The following is a 15,469-nucleotide window of genomic DNA, read 5'->3' on the forward strand; positions in this document are numbered from 1 at the left end:
TAATGACCTACAATGATTATAGAGTTTCATTTTAAATAATTTTACCAAAAATAATTTTGAAAAATAAAAACTATCGCAAAAGTTTATGTTTTCGGTGTTAACCTACAACCTTTGACCCTGTCGGAACCCACATGGTCGCCGTTCTCTCTCCAGCATGCCTGCGCCGAGTACTGATGCACAGCAAATCGGCAACATGAGTAAAGCTAAAGATAAAAGTTCTAAAAAGAGAAATATTGAAGAGGACGAAGAACAGGTACATTACTTACAAAATCTTACAGACGAAGAGAAACGGTTATGTAATATGGAATGTCGCTACAAGTATAGTACTTTTCGGTAACGTTGGCTAACTGCTATCAAGAAGAAGTATCACAGAGTGACATGTTGCTTTTTTGTCATATGTTTAAAGTAAGCGTCTGAAGAAAACCTCCCAGATTAACAAATGTTCAACCCAAATTTTTTGGGCATAGGATAATTCGTACAATAAAAACGAACGCTTAGATCCAACGTGGCATTATCGACTGGGTCTTGATGTTTGCCTCTTTGAAACGCGTGCTGTGTATTTGCAGTATTATTTTAGTATACATCGTTTATATTTCACTTCTTTTTTTCGCAGCTCCCCATTTTCGACAATAATAATAAAAATGCCGGAGCTCTTGATAATGATGAAGGAGACAGTGATGTATCCGACAGCGAAGAGAGTGTGTTCTCTGGATTAGAGGACTCGGGCAGCGATAGTGATGATGATGATGATGATGATGACGATGATGTCGAGGAAGAGGATGCCGACGAAGACTTGGACAACGAAGACGCAAACGTAAAAGCAAACGGACAGAGTAGCGGTGATGCTGAGACAACTGAGCGTCCCTCTGACGATGTCAGTAAACCCAAGGTATGCCCTCTGTCACTACACTGTACAGCTGTACATGATGGAAATGATCTGATTAACCTGTTCATATGAAAACTCTGAAGTGTGACACTGGTGTTAAAACATTGTTTCAGCCCTGTTTAGCAAGCACATTGTCTCTTCAAAGCTGCACTCCAAACACAGCACTGTCAGTGCCTTCTCGGGCCTTTCACGTTACTATTTGATTTCAGCTCTCATTCTTCAGTTAACTGCAAACCATATGTGTTTCTGTGAGCCTTGTAAATCACCTTTAAAGCCCTCTGTTGTGTTTACTACTTTATAAATTGGTTATCTCTTTGGATTGGAGGCAGTGGTTCTTCATATGATGAGAGTCTGGAGTTATCAGCATTGAACTGAATGAATGCGCAGACATTTTTAACGTGGGGCAGACTGGATGGCCGTAGGCTTGGACTTTACAGTCGGGTCGTGCGCGCCACAGAATAAGTTAACAGAGAGTTCTATACATGACTCTTTATTAACTGATGCCTCAAATTAACTTGAGGCCTCAAGACATAAGAATGGCTCTAAGACTTGGGACAAATATGTATTTACTATATTTGAATGGTGGTCACTGTTTCAGTTCTCTTCAGGTCTCTGTCTGCTCGCGACTTCACTGTCTTGGTGGCTAATTGTACTTGAATGGGTAAATGAAACCTGCTGAAGTCTTTGTAAGGTCTTCTTATGATGCTTGTGTGGTGTTACGTTCACACATTCAGTTATTTCAAAACTTGAGTGAAGGACGCTCAGGGTAAAGGAGCCATACAAGAGTACTGTATTTGGATCCAGTAATTCAAAAACATTTCTTAACCAGGTTCTAATGTCTGCATGTTACTGTCTTCGTTGGTTGAAATGATCTCCTCTATCGACCATATTCACATATTTAAAGTGCAATTGACAGTGTTTTCAAGATTTTTTTTTCTTTAAATTAGTAGATTTTGTTCTCATCCTTGAGTCAGTTGACTCACAGCTCAGCTCCTGTAACCTAATGCAGCCAACTTTGTAAGCCTAAAAATACAAAAAAAAAAAAAAAAACAGGACCAGAGACCTTCTTGACCTATGTAGTCCTTTTCTCTCTCTCTCACTACCACCCCCTAGTGGTCGATTAACGATAGTGTCTAGGTGAGTGAATGCCCTGTTTTCCATCCATTCTCCTCTGGTTTTGCTATCAGAATGACAGAGACCCTGGGATCCAGTCTCCCACTGAAGTTGGTCAGTGTTCAAAAACTCACCAGAGGTGTATTGTTCATGAAGACCAGCTGGTCGTAGGTGGATTAGTTAGTGTATTTTTCACCGGCATGATACACTGATCTTCTGTCTGATCTTAAGCTCCAGACTTCTAACTGTTTGGTTACCTCATTCCTTCCATCAGTTCACTGTGAGTGGACTCATTTTGTACTTGGATGTTAGATACAATGTAGTTAAGTTTTATTTATGGGCCTGTTTTTTCTTTCCTGTGGCTTTTAAAGGAATTCAGTCATCTTCCCATGATTAATTTTTGTAATTCAACAACTTGTAAATTATCTCTTCTTATTGGGTCTTTTTTAAAAAGTCTAGCCTTTAACTTGCATCTAGCATGGGGAGTTTTAATATGTAAACAAACAAACACTGTCTCCTGTGCGCTCAGGGGTGTTGCAACACACACAGTCGGACGTAAAACCTTGAAAAGTAAGTCAGGAGTCATCGGGGCATTGGGTTGGACACAGTGTTCCCTCTCTCATCCTTATAATCTGTTTAGCCCCTCTTTTTCCCTCCCTCTCTCTCTCTCTCATTCTCTCTCACTCTCCCTCTCTCCCTCTCCCTCCCTCTCTCTCTCTCTCTCTCTCTCTCTCTCTCTCTCTCTCTCTCCCCCTCGCTCTCTCTCACTCTCTCTCCCCCTCGCTCTCTCTCACTCTCTCTCTCTCTCTCTCTCTCTCTCTCTCTCTCTCTCTCTCTCTCTCTCTCCCCCTCGCCCTCTCTCTCTCTCTCTCTCTCTCTCTCTCTCTCTCTCTCTCTCCCCCTCGCCCTCTCTCTCTCTCTCTCTCTCTCTCTCTCTCTCTCTCTCTCTCTCTCTCTCTCTCTCTCTCTCCCTCCCTCTTTCTCTTAGATGGGAGGCTGTCATAACTGAAAGATTTGGGTCTGATGCTCATCGAGCAGAGGCTGATCTATGTGCGAGAGACTTTATGATCCCTCTGGGAACCCACGCTGCATCGGCAACTGCATGCCTGAGCCAACAGTGGCCGCTGCTCAGGCTTGTGAGTGGGTGGGTGTGTGGGTGGGTGGGAGATGAAATGGGGTTGAAGGATTTTTTTGGGACGGGGGCTGGAAGGGGCCGAGGCTCGTCTTACCAGGAAAGATTACGCTCTCTCAGAATGTACGCCCACACGCCGGCGGCGATCCGTGGCCGCGTCTGGCCCGGGCCACTTCCAATCAGTTTCGACACGTGACGTGTTTCCAGATTGTAAGCAGAAGCGGGTGTTTCTCGGGGGGGGGGAGAGAAGGATTAGAGAGGCCATTCCTCCCCATCTTATCCCTCTCTCCGTTTTAAAAGGTCTCGTCGGGTTAGATGATAGGGTCGGAATTTTTAATTGGACATCCGCGCAAGTCCTGATGAGTGTTGTCTGATTGAGCTATTCGCGGATCACTCAATAATTCAGCTCTGTTTTCACGGGAAGCGAGAGACTAATGGGCGACGGGGGACCCGCAGCAGCTTGTCCCCCCCCCCAAGCGGAACCCGGGACAGCCGGCCAACGGACATTAAAAACAACTTATTGGCTGCTGAGAGCGTGTGAGAGAGTGTGTCCGCCTTGTGTGTCAGCGCACACGCGTGGGTGCGTGTTTGCGCGAGTGTGTTTTTGCGTACGTGCATTCGTGTCCAGAGGAGCGCTGGAGGTGCTGAAATCGAAACGAGCGTTTCGATTCTTGCAGGCGCCAATTCACCCGGGCGTAGAAAAAAAAAGAAAAGAAAAGAAAAAAGAGAGAGAGGCGGGCTCCAGAAGGGTGTCATGGTGTTATTCTGAACGTATGATTCATAGACTGTTCATTCAAAGACCTCCATGACATCACACGAGACAATTAAGAAGCGTCGCTCGTTGCCTGTTGCCGTTTCCTCTCGAACGCTGAAATTCGGTGCCCTCTTCAGTCTTTCGCACTTTATTCGGAATGGAGACAGTGGTCTGGTGGGCTTTGATCCCAGACCCATCCGTTGCTATGTCCTGCTTGCTTTCAAGCCATATGCAGTATGCGAGCCCCTTGGCTTTTGGCTGCTTGCTGATCATCTGGATAAGTCATCTATCACAAAAGCTCTCACTTCCCCTCCTGTTCCAGGCCTTGTCTATCACAGTAAGCCAATTAGATTCTAGTAAGCCTCTGTGGCCAGTTAGCAACAAAGTTTTACCATAATCATCCCCCTGAGGAGAAGCCATGGGTTTTAAGTATTTTAGTTCAGTGAGTATATGTGTGTGTGTGCGTGTGTGTGTTAGTTTTTCCTGGAGTTAATCAGCACAAAATAACCTGTGTCATTGTTGCCTGTTCTGTTTCCTTACTGTTTCCTTTTTATCGCTTCGCTTCACCTTGTTTTTAGATTTTGAGGGGTAGCAGAGTCAGGGAGAGCAAAAAAAAAAGAAAAGCCTCCAGAGGCATCCTGTATTAAAATTTGCTGAGTCCTGATGTGAGTTAAACTAGACACGAGGGAGGAAGCCTTTCACTTAGCGCCGCAGTCCAGGAGATGCTCCAGAGCCGTAAATCACCGCGGCTAGCCTCACCTGTGTCTGACGGTCTCTGGAGAGATGCACAACCTCAAAGCAATGTTGGCCCAGGGTCTCCTCTGACCCCCCCGACCCCCTTTCGCTCCGTTAAGAGCAATTGTGACCGTTTGCTCTGTCTCGGTCTCTCTCTCTCTCTGTGACTGATAGTCAGCGGTGAGTAACAGCCGGACTTTCATCTGAGCTCAACTTCCACACACACACACACAAACACACACACACACACACAGGATAGGGACGGTCTGGCGTTCAGCTTTTCCACGCAGCGTGTCGGTAAATCACGCAGAGGAAATTTGCGTACGCATGAAATAAACCAAATCCACCTGAAAACATGCAAATTCTCGTTTGTGTCACTGAAGGACTGTCGATTTGGGCCTTTGGAGAGATGGAAAATGTTGTATTTTTTATGTCACTAAGTTTTTATTAGACCGTGTTGAATTAGGTTGAAGGGCTCTTGGATGAATTCTGTCTTTTAGCTGAGTGCCTTTTGATCACCGTGATTAATAATGAATCGTGTAGACTGTTTTTGATTAATTTCTTCTCCTTTTGTCATAGCATGATGAGAAATCCTCAAAGGGGAAGAGGATGAAGAAGAAGGAGAGAAAGAAAGAGAGAGGGGAGGGGGAGGAAAAGGAGAAGTCTGACGGAGATGCTGGGCTCAAGGTCTTGGCTCAGGTGGATGAGTACGAACACGACACGTCAGACGAAGAGGTAAGGCCAAGACGTCTAAAGACACACACACACATAAGCTCTCCCCTATAGACACACTCATACACACTCCCGTATAGGCACACTCATACACATACACATACACACACACATACGCACTCCCCTATAGACACACTCGTACACACACACACATACACACTCACACTCCCCTATAGACACACTCGTACACATACACACACACACACACACACGCACGCACTCCCCTATAGACACACTTGTACACACACACACGCACACACTCCCCTATAGACACACTCATACACATACACACACACACAGACACAGACATACACATACATACACACTCCCTTATAGACACACTCATATACACAAACACATACACACACATAGAAATGTTAAAGCAAATTTTGCATTACCTTAATCTAATGTGATCCAAACTCTTAAGATGGGAGATTTTAAATCGGGTCTCTTTTCCACATTTAAAAAAAAAAATCTGTATTTTTGATTCTTACTGAAAATGCACGCACACGCGCACGCACGTACACACCCAATCACATTAAGAAATGATGCAAGTCCTTCTACATCCCCTTGGTCAGCCTATAGGCTTTATCTTATATTTTGCATCATTGGAGTTTAAATGCTTCATTTGTATCATACTGGGGAGTTTCCTGTGTTTAAACACCTGTTTTTGTCTCTGTGTTTTATTTGCCTGTGGAGCTTCTTTCATTTGCTTTGTTTATTTGTTCTGGTGAGTCTTACCATTTGACTAGGCCTTTTTAGACGCTAATCTGGGGATGCATAACAAATCTATGATTTGGGTACAGCATGGAAATGTCTCTGGCTGAGCTCATATGCGTAGTGCCGCTCCGTGCCAACACGATACTCAGTCAAAGACACGGCAAAAGGTAGTGCCACTTGGAAAGATGGAATTGAGAGCCTGGATTTGAGGATTATTGGCTCACCTAGACGCAGCGGTTAGTTCTGGCCCTGCATCGAATCGGCGGACGCCTCGGCTCGTTCGGCTGTTATGATGGATATCGCCGCTCGATGTACTGTTTTCATAAACAGATCTGCGGGTCTACGTTTCAGATTAAGCTGCGAAAGAACGTTGAGACGATTGTTTTTAACGGCACTAACAGTCCGGCAGAGAGATTTATTAACGCAAAAAAAAACAATGAAACAGCGCACCTTCATTATTTTCATACGTTTCGGGTTTGCACGGGTGTTTAGGTTTTTAATGCCGTTTTGACACAAAAAAAATGTTCATAAAATGTAGTCACTGCATTATATAATCTTAGGATTAATCGGTGGATAAAAACAAGGGAGCTAGTTGTGTAATGTTCCAAGAATGGAAAGGGGGGGAAAAAAAAACCCTTGAACTTCACTCTTCTCAGAAGTTTTTACGTACAAAATGTTTCCTCATTTATGAGTCTCGACTTCTCTATTGGTTGTATTTCACTGCACCCTTTTCTTTCTTTCTTTCTTTATTTAAAATGCCTTTTTTTTTTCTTTGGAGTGTCTCAAAAATGTGTGATGTATCTGCACCACCAGAGGCTCTGGTAGCTTTTTGTATTTTCATGTTGAGCCATTACAGAACCCCTCTCTTCTTTTTTTTTATTTTTTTTTTTTCGCTATTTAATTTAAGGGGTCTATTGAAAACCATTGAACCTTGGCTCTGTAAGGCTGTTGGACTTTGCCAGGGCATACAACCTAAACACATGAGCTATCCAAAACTGTTCTTGGCAACCCGGTCTCAGACCAGGAATGTTTTGTCAAAGTAATATTGTTCTTGGTCCGATCCTTGCTCCTCAAGAGGTCTGGGGGTGTGGGGTTGCGGGGAGGCTTGGTTTTAAATGCCTTCTTTTTTTAATAATATAGAACTCAAATGGAATGATAACTGCTTGTTTTATTTAGTTGGTGAAAGTACTTAATGCCTTGGATGGATTATCTTTTTATTTTATTTTATTTATTTATTTATTTATTTTTTTAAGACAACTACTTCTGGGCCTTGTGAAATGGCTGAGCCACAGACTCCAGTCACTTCATCCACAATGGAGATGGTCCATGCTAAAACTCAGTGCTTTTGGCTCATCATTTCTGTGTAGTACTACACCACAGGGGTCAGAGTGGAAGCAATGAGTGACCAGGGGTCTGTGCTGGAGTTTCCATTGTCAGTGACACTGACACATGTCTGTCCCTCCAAGGCAGGAAACTTCACCTGGACTCAGTCTGCATTCCAAGAGTGTTTTAAAACACACACACACACACACATGCATTTGAAGATATTGAGAAATTTTCTTTCCACTCTCTCTCTCTCTCTCTCTCTCTCTCTAAGCTGTGCCATATATCTTAAGCAAGAGTTTATGCTTGAAACAGTTTTCGACCTTCCTCCTTTCTTTTACTCTTGCAGTTATGCTCTAGTCACAGGAAACAGTTGCTCTCGTGGGGAAGAAAAGAAAGAGTAGAATAAAGAGAGGAGAAGATCTTGTTAGTGTTTGTCTTGTCTCCGTTCTCTCCCGCTGCCTGTATTAGAACGTGGCTCTTATCGCTCGGCCTCTCTGTGTGGCCACCGTTTTCGCCGTGCGGACTCGCGGTGGTCTGTGGCCATTTGGTGCACGTTAAATTACCCCCCCCCCCCCCTGCCAAGGGAGAGCACGTTAGAGCTCCCTCTCAGTCCATGGCAGAGGTTCTCTCTACACAAGTTATCTACAAATAAAACTTCCAGACTTCCAAATCCCTTGGTTTTTTTGTTTCTTTTTTTTTTTTTTTTTTTTTCAAACCCCTCTCCTCCTCCTCCTCCTCCTGCTTTGTAATAAAGGGCTGCTTCCTGTTAGCGGAGTGAAGGGGGAATATGCGGAATCACAGCGCCTGTCCGAGGCCCTGGCCGGCAGGAAAAGGGCTTTTTCCCCCGCAATGGCTTTTCCATGTGCAGTGTGAGATGAATGAAGACACATTGTGGAATAAAGGGGGAAGAAAGAGCGTTGACTCCCGGCTGCGACTCTTGCTTCCTGCCTTCTGCTGCTGCTGCTGCTGCTACTGCTACGCGAAAAGACCCCCCTGTTCCTTCGTTCAGTAGCCAAGGACGAAGGAACGTACAGCTACTTATGTATGAGCGTGAAGGAATGGGGAAAGGTGCTGATTAGGGGTAGTTAGTTATTGGAAGGAATTTTAGCACAGGTTCCCAGAACTGCACTTAGCATTGCTAACAGTCCTATAAACTGGCATCGGGCCGTCCCGGCCATCTGTCATCCTCTGCTTGGTGTCACGTAAGACTTGACAGGAAAACAAGACTGCGGAGGGGGGGGGGGGGGGGGGGGGGTACACAGGCAAGCAGGCAGAAAGTTGAATGGGTGTTTTGATGGAAGCTCATTGCTGCTCATACAAGTCAAGACTTACGTCTGGGTGTCTCTGCCAAAATCGTCTGGCAGTGACGAGACTGTGGTGTAGGATCTGGACTGGTGCGGTTCTTTTTTTGTTGTTAGATGGTAGACAATGTGAAGTCAGGTTTTGTGTTTTTTTTTTTGTTTTTTTTTTGAGGACAGATTTCACTGTTAAATCCAGGCAGTCTTAGAGGCGCAGGTATAGACTTCCATTACGTCATAGTCAAGTGTGATGAATGGTCACCTCAGGTTAACTTTATCCTTCCAGAACCTCACAGAGAGGGATTATCACTCTCTCATACCTCAAGCCTGCTTCACACATCAGTTAATACCACATTTACCACTGTCAAGAAGAAAAATAACACATCAGCTGCCCTATGGCTCAAATGCAGCTCAACAGACTCGCCTAAAGAGGGCGCTGTTTTTGCTGACAGCAGAGCCAGTCCATGGCAAATGTTCTAGTTACCTTTTTACCTTCTTATCTACTTATTTATTTATTTATTTATTTTTGGCCTCAGGCAATTTGTACTGTAGCCAGGATTTTGCATGTCAAATGATCTCTCCCCCCTCAGATGACATGGATGAGTGAACATCTTTGTGGTTTTGAAAGCGATCCTCTCCGGACTAACTTGCAAGGCAAGATGTTAAGCATGTGAGGGGTATTGTCTGGCAATCACACTGAACATTTCTCTGGTTGAATCATGTCCTCAGATCCTGTCCCATTGACCCACTGAAGTATCATACTATGTTTTCCTTTTTATTGGCGGGGGGGGGGGGGATTGGGGGTTTGTAACATGCTCTTGAACCTAGTGACCTAAAATGACCCACTGTGTCTGTTACACGTCGTGTCTTTTCTTTTTCTGAACAGCTTGCTGGTCTCTCTTAAGTGACATTTTATGTTTACCCCAGTTACGTTCCTAAGACCAACCTTCCGTTCTGCCTTTACATGCTAATATTTGCCTACCTGTTGGTTATTAGGTTTAGGGCTCAGACAGCAGTTTTTAAACCCGTAAAGGGTGTAATCAGATAATTAAATCTCACTCAGGAAGTTAATATTTGCCCGCCTCTCTCGCTCTCTCCAGCTGGTATAAACCCCTTGAGATTTAAGGCCCCTGCTGCGTGTGTTTTCATTCCATTATTAAAACAAAACAAACATGGTCTAAAATGTGACTTTCAAGGTGTTCTCTTTGCCCATGAACTAAGAGACTCCTCAAAACCCCAACTTACCCCTTCATTTCACCCATTTTTCTGACCTTTTGGAAGTTGTATAAAACCCTTTAGTTTAACCCCCCCCCCCCCAAAAAAAAAACGGGGCATACGTCTGGAACCAAACATTTTCCCCCCTCATCTTCCTTACATTTTGGTAATCCCGAAGTTTAATTTTGTGATTGGGATGTCTCCAGGTGCTGGACTGATGTGTTCCAGATGTGATTCCAGTCAATCCGATGGAAGTTAAAAAAGAGGAGGGGGGGGGGGGGCAAGGATTTTAACAGATCTTACAGAGTCATTTGTAGCCTAGCTCTGCCCTGCCAGTTTCTGTCAGGAGAATGGGAGTGAAGGAGACAGGAGTTGCCTGTATGTGTTCTTCATACAAACCAAGACTGACAGGAGAAGGAGTGAATCGTTCCTCAGCTAGTATCAGAGTCCCAGGCCTGGCTGTGGAGCTCCTTGTGTGTGACCTGAGTCCAATGTCCCATCAGGAGAATGCAAAACCTCTCCCTCTTTTCCTCCATCCTTCTCTTTCCGTCACTTTTGCTATCCATCTCTGTCACCAGCTGTCACTCAACCTCCTCATTCCCCCCCAATCTCCTTCCCCCCACATGCGTGGTCAGTCATCGGAAGCTGACTAGCTGCCTCCAAGGAGGAAGAGCTTTTCATCCAAAGCAATCAGCGCTACGGTTTCCCCCACCATCTCTCTGAGCGCACGTTCGGTGCAATGGAAAGCAAAAACCCTGCCGCTGTGTGTTAGGGTTTCAAGGCGGATGTCGTCTTGGCCAGTAGAGTAGAGTAGAGTAGAGAGGTCTGGAGGGTGTTTTGGCAGCAACGCGGTTGCAAATGCTGCTGGACGCGTACTCCCTCGGTTAATCGCAGCCATTGACACATGACTCTTGACCTTCGTCCTCCCTCGTCTTCCTCGTCTCCGCACGAGTCGGGTTAAAAAGACACAAGAGAAGGCCCTGGCAACTACTGCGCAAGGGTACTAGGGCGTTCCAGCGCTGAGATTGAATCAATTTGTGAAACGAGGAACAAGGGGGCTGTTTCAACCCACCCCTGGCAGCTAAGCACCAGCAAAACAGGCTTGAACTCACCTCTGCCCTGACCTTTTGAACTTTCTGTAAGGGAGCAAGAACAACTATATTCTGCAGCAGGCTCCAAAATCAGATCTGTACTCTAAACTTAACATTCTGCGGCAAAGGCTCGTCCAAGGTAAATGGACGCTAAGCCACACGTTTTGATCAGTCTTCTCAATGTTCAACCGTGGAATGTTACTGACCTCCTGCATGGTAACTGAAATTCTGGCCTTCTCTGCCTCCTCCTCCTTCTCCTCCTCCACTGCTTGGCTTGTAAAACAATGGAAGAGAACTCCACTTTTAATGTTGGTGATGAAGTCCACAGCTACCTCGAGAATTATGTTCATGTATCGTCGGCCAGGTATTTCACCATTGTGGAGCGATGTGGAGCTGTGCTTCTGCCCCCGGAATGAAATAACCAGGGCCAGCCCTCAGCGACCACTAAAACTTCCTTTATGGAAGTCTGTGTAGCTGTAAGGAGTTTAGGAACTGGAATTGCTTGTGCCTAACCCCAAAGACGAAGTCTACCGTTTTCCAATATCTGCAACCGATTATTCAGCTTAACTGTTTCTTTCATAACTGCTTTGTATTTTTTTCCCCTCATTTCTTATTTCTCCCACCTCCATTCTTTATTAGATGTGTGATCAGACTTGATGTTCACATTAGGGGTATAGACTTTTTTCTTCTTTTCTTTTTTCACCCTAGCAAGCCATTTGGATAGATAGATAGATTCGGGGGAAAAGAATGATGAATATATTCTGTACTGCAGCAGACACGGGCATGGCTTTTATGAAACGTCTGCGCTGTTAAAAAACAAAGACTAGTTTTGTTCTCTGGGATACTTTGGACGGAGCCCTTTCTTAAGATTTATCAAATTAAACTAAAGAGAACGTGGGTGGTGTTCTGTTACCAGCACGGAAAGGTAGAAACGAGATTTAAGCGCTGTTTTCCGCGGGGAGCCATAGGTCCCTCTCAGACCCCACGCCCACACACTGCCTTCCAGAACCCTCCAGATGGGTGTCATGAAGTCAAACGGATATTTCTTTCCCTTGGAAGAAACGAGACCAGAGCTCAACCTATTTGGATCCAGACGGAGTTAATGCGCCTTTTGTGTTTGTTTGGGAAAATTGAGCTATTCCATACAGATGCCCCTCTCCTAAATTCACCTACCACAGTGAGGGATGGTCTCATCCTTTCTTCTCGCTCCTGCTGCCAAGGATTCTAGGTGTCTCGTGAATGTGATGCATTTGCACTTGGCCAAAAGGCACTTCGTAAAATTTTACAAGTTTATGTCCTTGATAAATGTGTGATAAATGTCTTTCGAGAAGCTTTGTTTTCATGATTAATGGGACACCTTTTAAAGTTACTGCAATGCCTTCACTACTTCAAAATGTTAAAGGAAAAAAAAATCGCTTTATATCGATCAGTGAAGTGTCTTGAGTGTGTGTGTGTGTATCTGGGATTCGAGCCAAAAACCCAAAGTATCCTCCAAGGGCCAAAGAATACCAGTTGCGTTTCTGTCCATTGGCTGAGGATAAACTGCTTTCCAAACCATTCCTGTCGTAGGACACAAAGGTCTGCATTCAGACCCTGGAGTTGTGCTGAAATCAATATGGTGATAAAATTGACAGATCGCTAGTAAATTACGTGGAATCTTGGCCTGTCACTATGCTGTCAGCAGGAAATCTCTTTTTAATAGTCTATTTAAGGAGAAGCTGGGATGTGTTTTTCCAAGTGGGGGGGGGGGGGGGGTTGTTGATACAGAGCACTTGTCTGGGGTCTGATGGTGGTGGTGGGGGGGTTGGTCTGGCTGGTGAATCGCATGCTGGTCAGAGAGACAGAGAGAGAGAAAGAGAGAAAGCTGGCTGGGCCTTGGACTGCGGTGTGCTGGAGTCTTGCAGGTGTGTGGAGGTGGGGGGTAGGCGGTGGAAAAGAGGAGGGGTGGGAGAGTGGGGGGGGGTGGACTTTTCGAGTACTGCCAAACGAGCCACCTGTCGTTCCGTAGTTTTTAGGACTTCCTTTTCATCCGGTCTTCAGCAGAGATCCCAGTTGGCCCAGTGTGTGTTCTGCCAGAAGACCTGATTGAAACCAACTGCCAGTGGGAGCTGCCATGTGTTTTTGGAGGGGAATATCGTGAGGCAAACCCCGGGGAGCGTGCGGGTGGGGGTGGGGGTGGATTTTAAGGAAAGGAGAGATTGCTTGGTGCTCTCACCTTAAGCACAGCTGAGAGATGAGCCGTCTAGACAGTTTTATTTCCTATACAACACTGACTGCCCCCTCACCAGACAGAGCGGGGGACTTTGTTCCCCCCCCCCCCCCCCCCCCCCCCCCCCCCATCCTTTTATTGAGAAGAAGAGGTGTTGATATTAAGCATTTTTTCTCCTGTGAAGAGGGGCGGGCGGGCGGCGGGGGTTGGGACAGTGTTGCAAAAATTGCCTGTCTTTGCCATAACCCGGTTTTGTTTCCTCTTCACCTCCTGCTTCTTCCTGGTTAGGGAGAGCTTTCCCTTGTCTTAGTGTGTCTTGGGCCTTTCCTTTCAGTCAAACATGAAAGAATGCGTTTGTGCCATAAAAGCATAACTGCTTTTTGTGTGGCTTGTAAGCGAAGTGGGGGGAAAAAAAAAACCTGTACGGAATTGACATCATCAAGCAAGATGTTTGGAATTGAAGATTCAGGGGGGGAAAGTTGTGATCTTGAGGTGAACCAGTCATTCTCCTGGCTTCGACTCGATGGTTTTCTCCTCTGTCATAATATGGGAAGCTGTGGTCGGGAAAGCTTCAGGGCATCATTAGATATTTAATTTTCAATAAATAACGACTTTCTTTTGAATGATGTACCGGATCCTTCGGACCAGGTGGAAAACCCATTGGAAACCTGCAAGGCCAGAATGAAAACTTTCCACATGCGTCCTCCAAGGTTAAACCCCGTGTACGAGGATCTCCAGATTATTTATTTATCAGGGTACTGTCGCACAGGGTCCACGTATTAACCGATGGCGTGCCCTGCCTCCCCCATTTTTTTTTTTCACCTCTGGATTTTGCCTTAAATGACGAGAGTTTGACCTAGAGGCGACCTTTAACAGAATTGTGGTTTTTCTATTTTCGAAATAATGATGGGATTTATTTTTTTATGGGCTCTGGTTCCAACGACTTTTTTTTTTTTTTTTTGAGATTGTGGAAATTGAAAGTGGGAGGAGGCAGGGGGCGGCTGCAGCTGTAGCGATGTCAGGTGAGAGAGGCTGGCGTCTTTCGGAAACCCTGGCAAGACCAAGCCCTGGCGCCAAGCTGGCCGCTTATAGAACCACTTATCCCAATTCTCCTGAACGTGGCACCCACTTTGAGGTTTAACCGAGTGGAGAGGAGCTAACTGACACTGAACAGAGCAGCATGACTGGGTAGAACTTAAGTCTGCACAGACCTTCGTCTGCAAACCATCCTGTAGACGGTCTGTAGGGAACTATGGGAATTTGTCCACCAGAGCGAGGGTGGAAGATGTCTAATGTTTTACATGTCGTCTGTCCAGAAGCTTCCACTGGGGGTCTAATTGCCAGATGGTGTGATAGTAAAGACTTTCTGTTTGCAGAACTCAAGGTTTTTTTGATTTTGAATTTTTTTTTTTTTTTGGTTCCCCTTGGCGAAACCAGACACAGCCCACCTCTTAAACAGGATCTTCTCATACATTATTTACTTTTATAAAACAAATTATAATTTTTCCTCATTGTCCTTACAATAGCTGCTTTGGCCAAGATCTTTGAATTACATACATTCTATGTTTTAGTCAGAGTGGCCACAGGAACTGACCAGTTTATGCACCAGTTTAAGGATTTGATTCCCACAACCAGCAGAATTTCCTTTCGCTTTCAAATGTTAGCTTCTCCTCCTGCGATGTATCTGTTTTGGGATTTCCATGCCAGCTGGCCAAAGATCACCTGCATTCGCTCCAGGCAAATGAGTTACTTTGGGAGAAGTCAGAAAGGCTTTGGAAAAGTAATTAATATATAGTCAAACATGAGGTGAGCTATTTCAGAAATATGTTGCCTTTATATTCTGTTTCACTATATTCCGTTTGAAAGATAAATCTTTTATTTTGCAAGTCTCTAAGCACGCAAGCAGGTGAATCTGAGGATGAATTTTTGGGGTCAGAATGTGGGGCGAGCTGTAGGAGGAACACAGCACGTTACCTGGGTGGGTACTGTGTGTTAATTTAAGGATAACTCTGCTGTAGTCATGGAGAAGATGTGAGAGAAATGACAGAACTGGGATGGTATTGATGAAGTACTTTGTTTTAAAACTTTGGGGGGGGGTGTCAGTGAAGTGTCCCTATGGGTTTGCCTCAGAGTTGTTTGAATTGTTTCATGGGAAGGAATATGAGAGAGAGAGTGACAGAGAGACAAAGAGAAAGGAATAAAAGTCAAACAGAGAGCAAGAGACACAGGTCAAGAAGACACAGCAGCATTGTTTTGGG

The 15,469-nt window shown here is 45.1% G+C and overlaps 1 protein-coding gene across 1 annotated transcript in view; it reads left to right on the forward strand.

Moving 5' to 3' along the window:
• Window positions 1-157: 157 nt before the first annotated feature.
• The window catches only part of bop1 (BOP1 ribosomal biogenesis factor), a 56,963-nt gene continuing 41,651 nt past the window's right edge, over window positions 158-15,469 (forward strand). The window contains exons 1-3 of the mRNA XM_030789070.1: window positions 158-253; window positions 614-889; window positions 5,200-5,355. Of these exons, the coding sequence (XP_030644930.1) occupies window positions 194-253; window positions 614-889; window positions 5,200-5,355 (492 nt within the window). The 5' untranslated portion in view covers window positions 158-193. The remainder of the gene's footprint in view (window positions 254-613; window positions 890-5,199; window positions 5,356-15,469) is intronic.

This window comes from Chanos chanos, chromosome 12 (genome assembly GCF_902362185.1).
Source record: "Chanos chanos chromosome 12, fChaCha1.1, whole genome shotgun sequence".
NCBI lineage: Eukaryota > Metazoa > Chordata > Actinopteri > Gonorynchiformes > Chanidae > Chanos > Chanos chanos.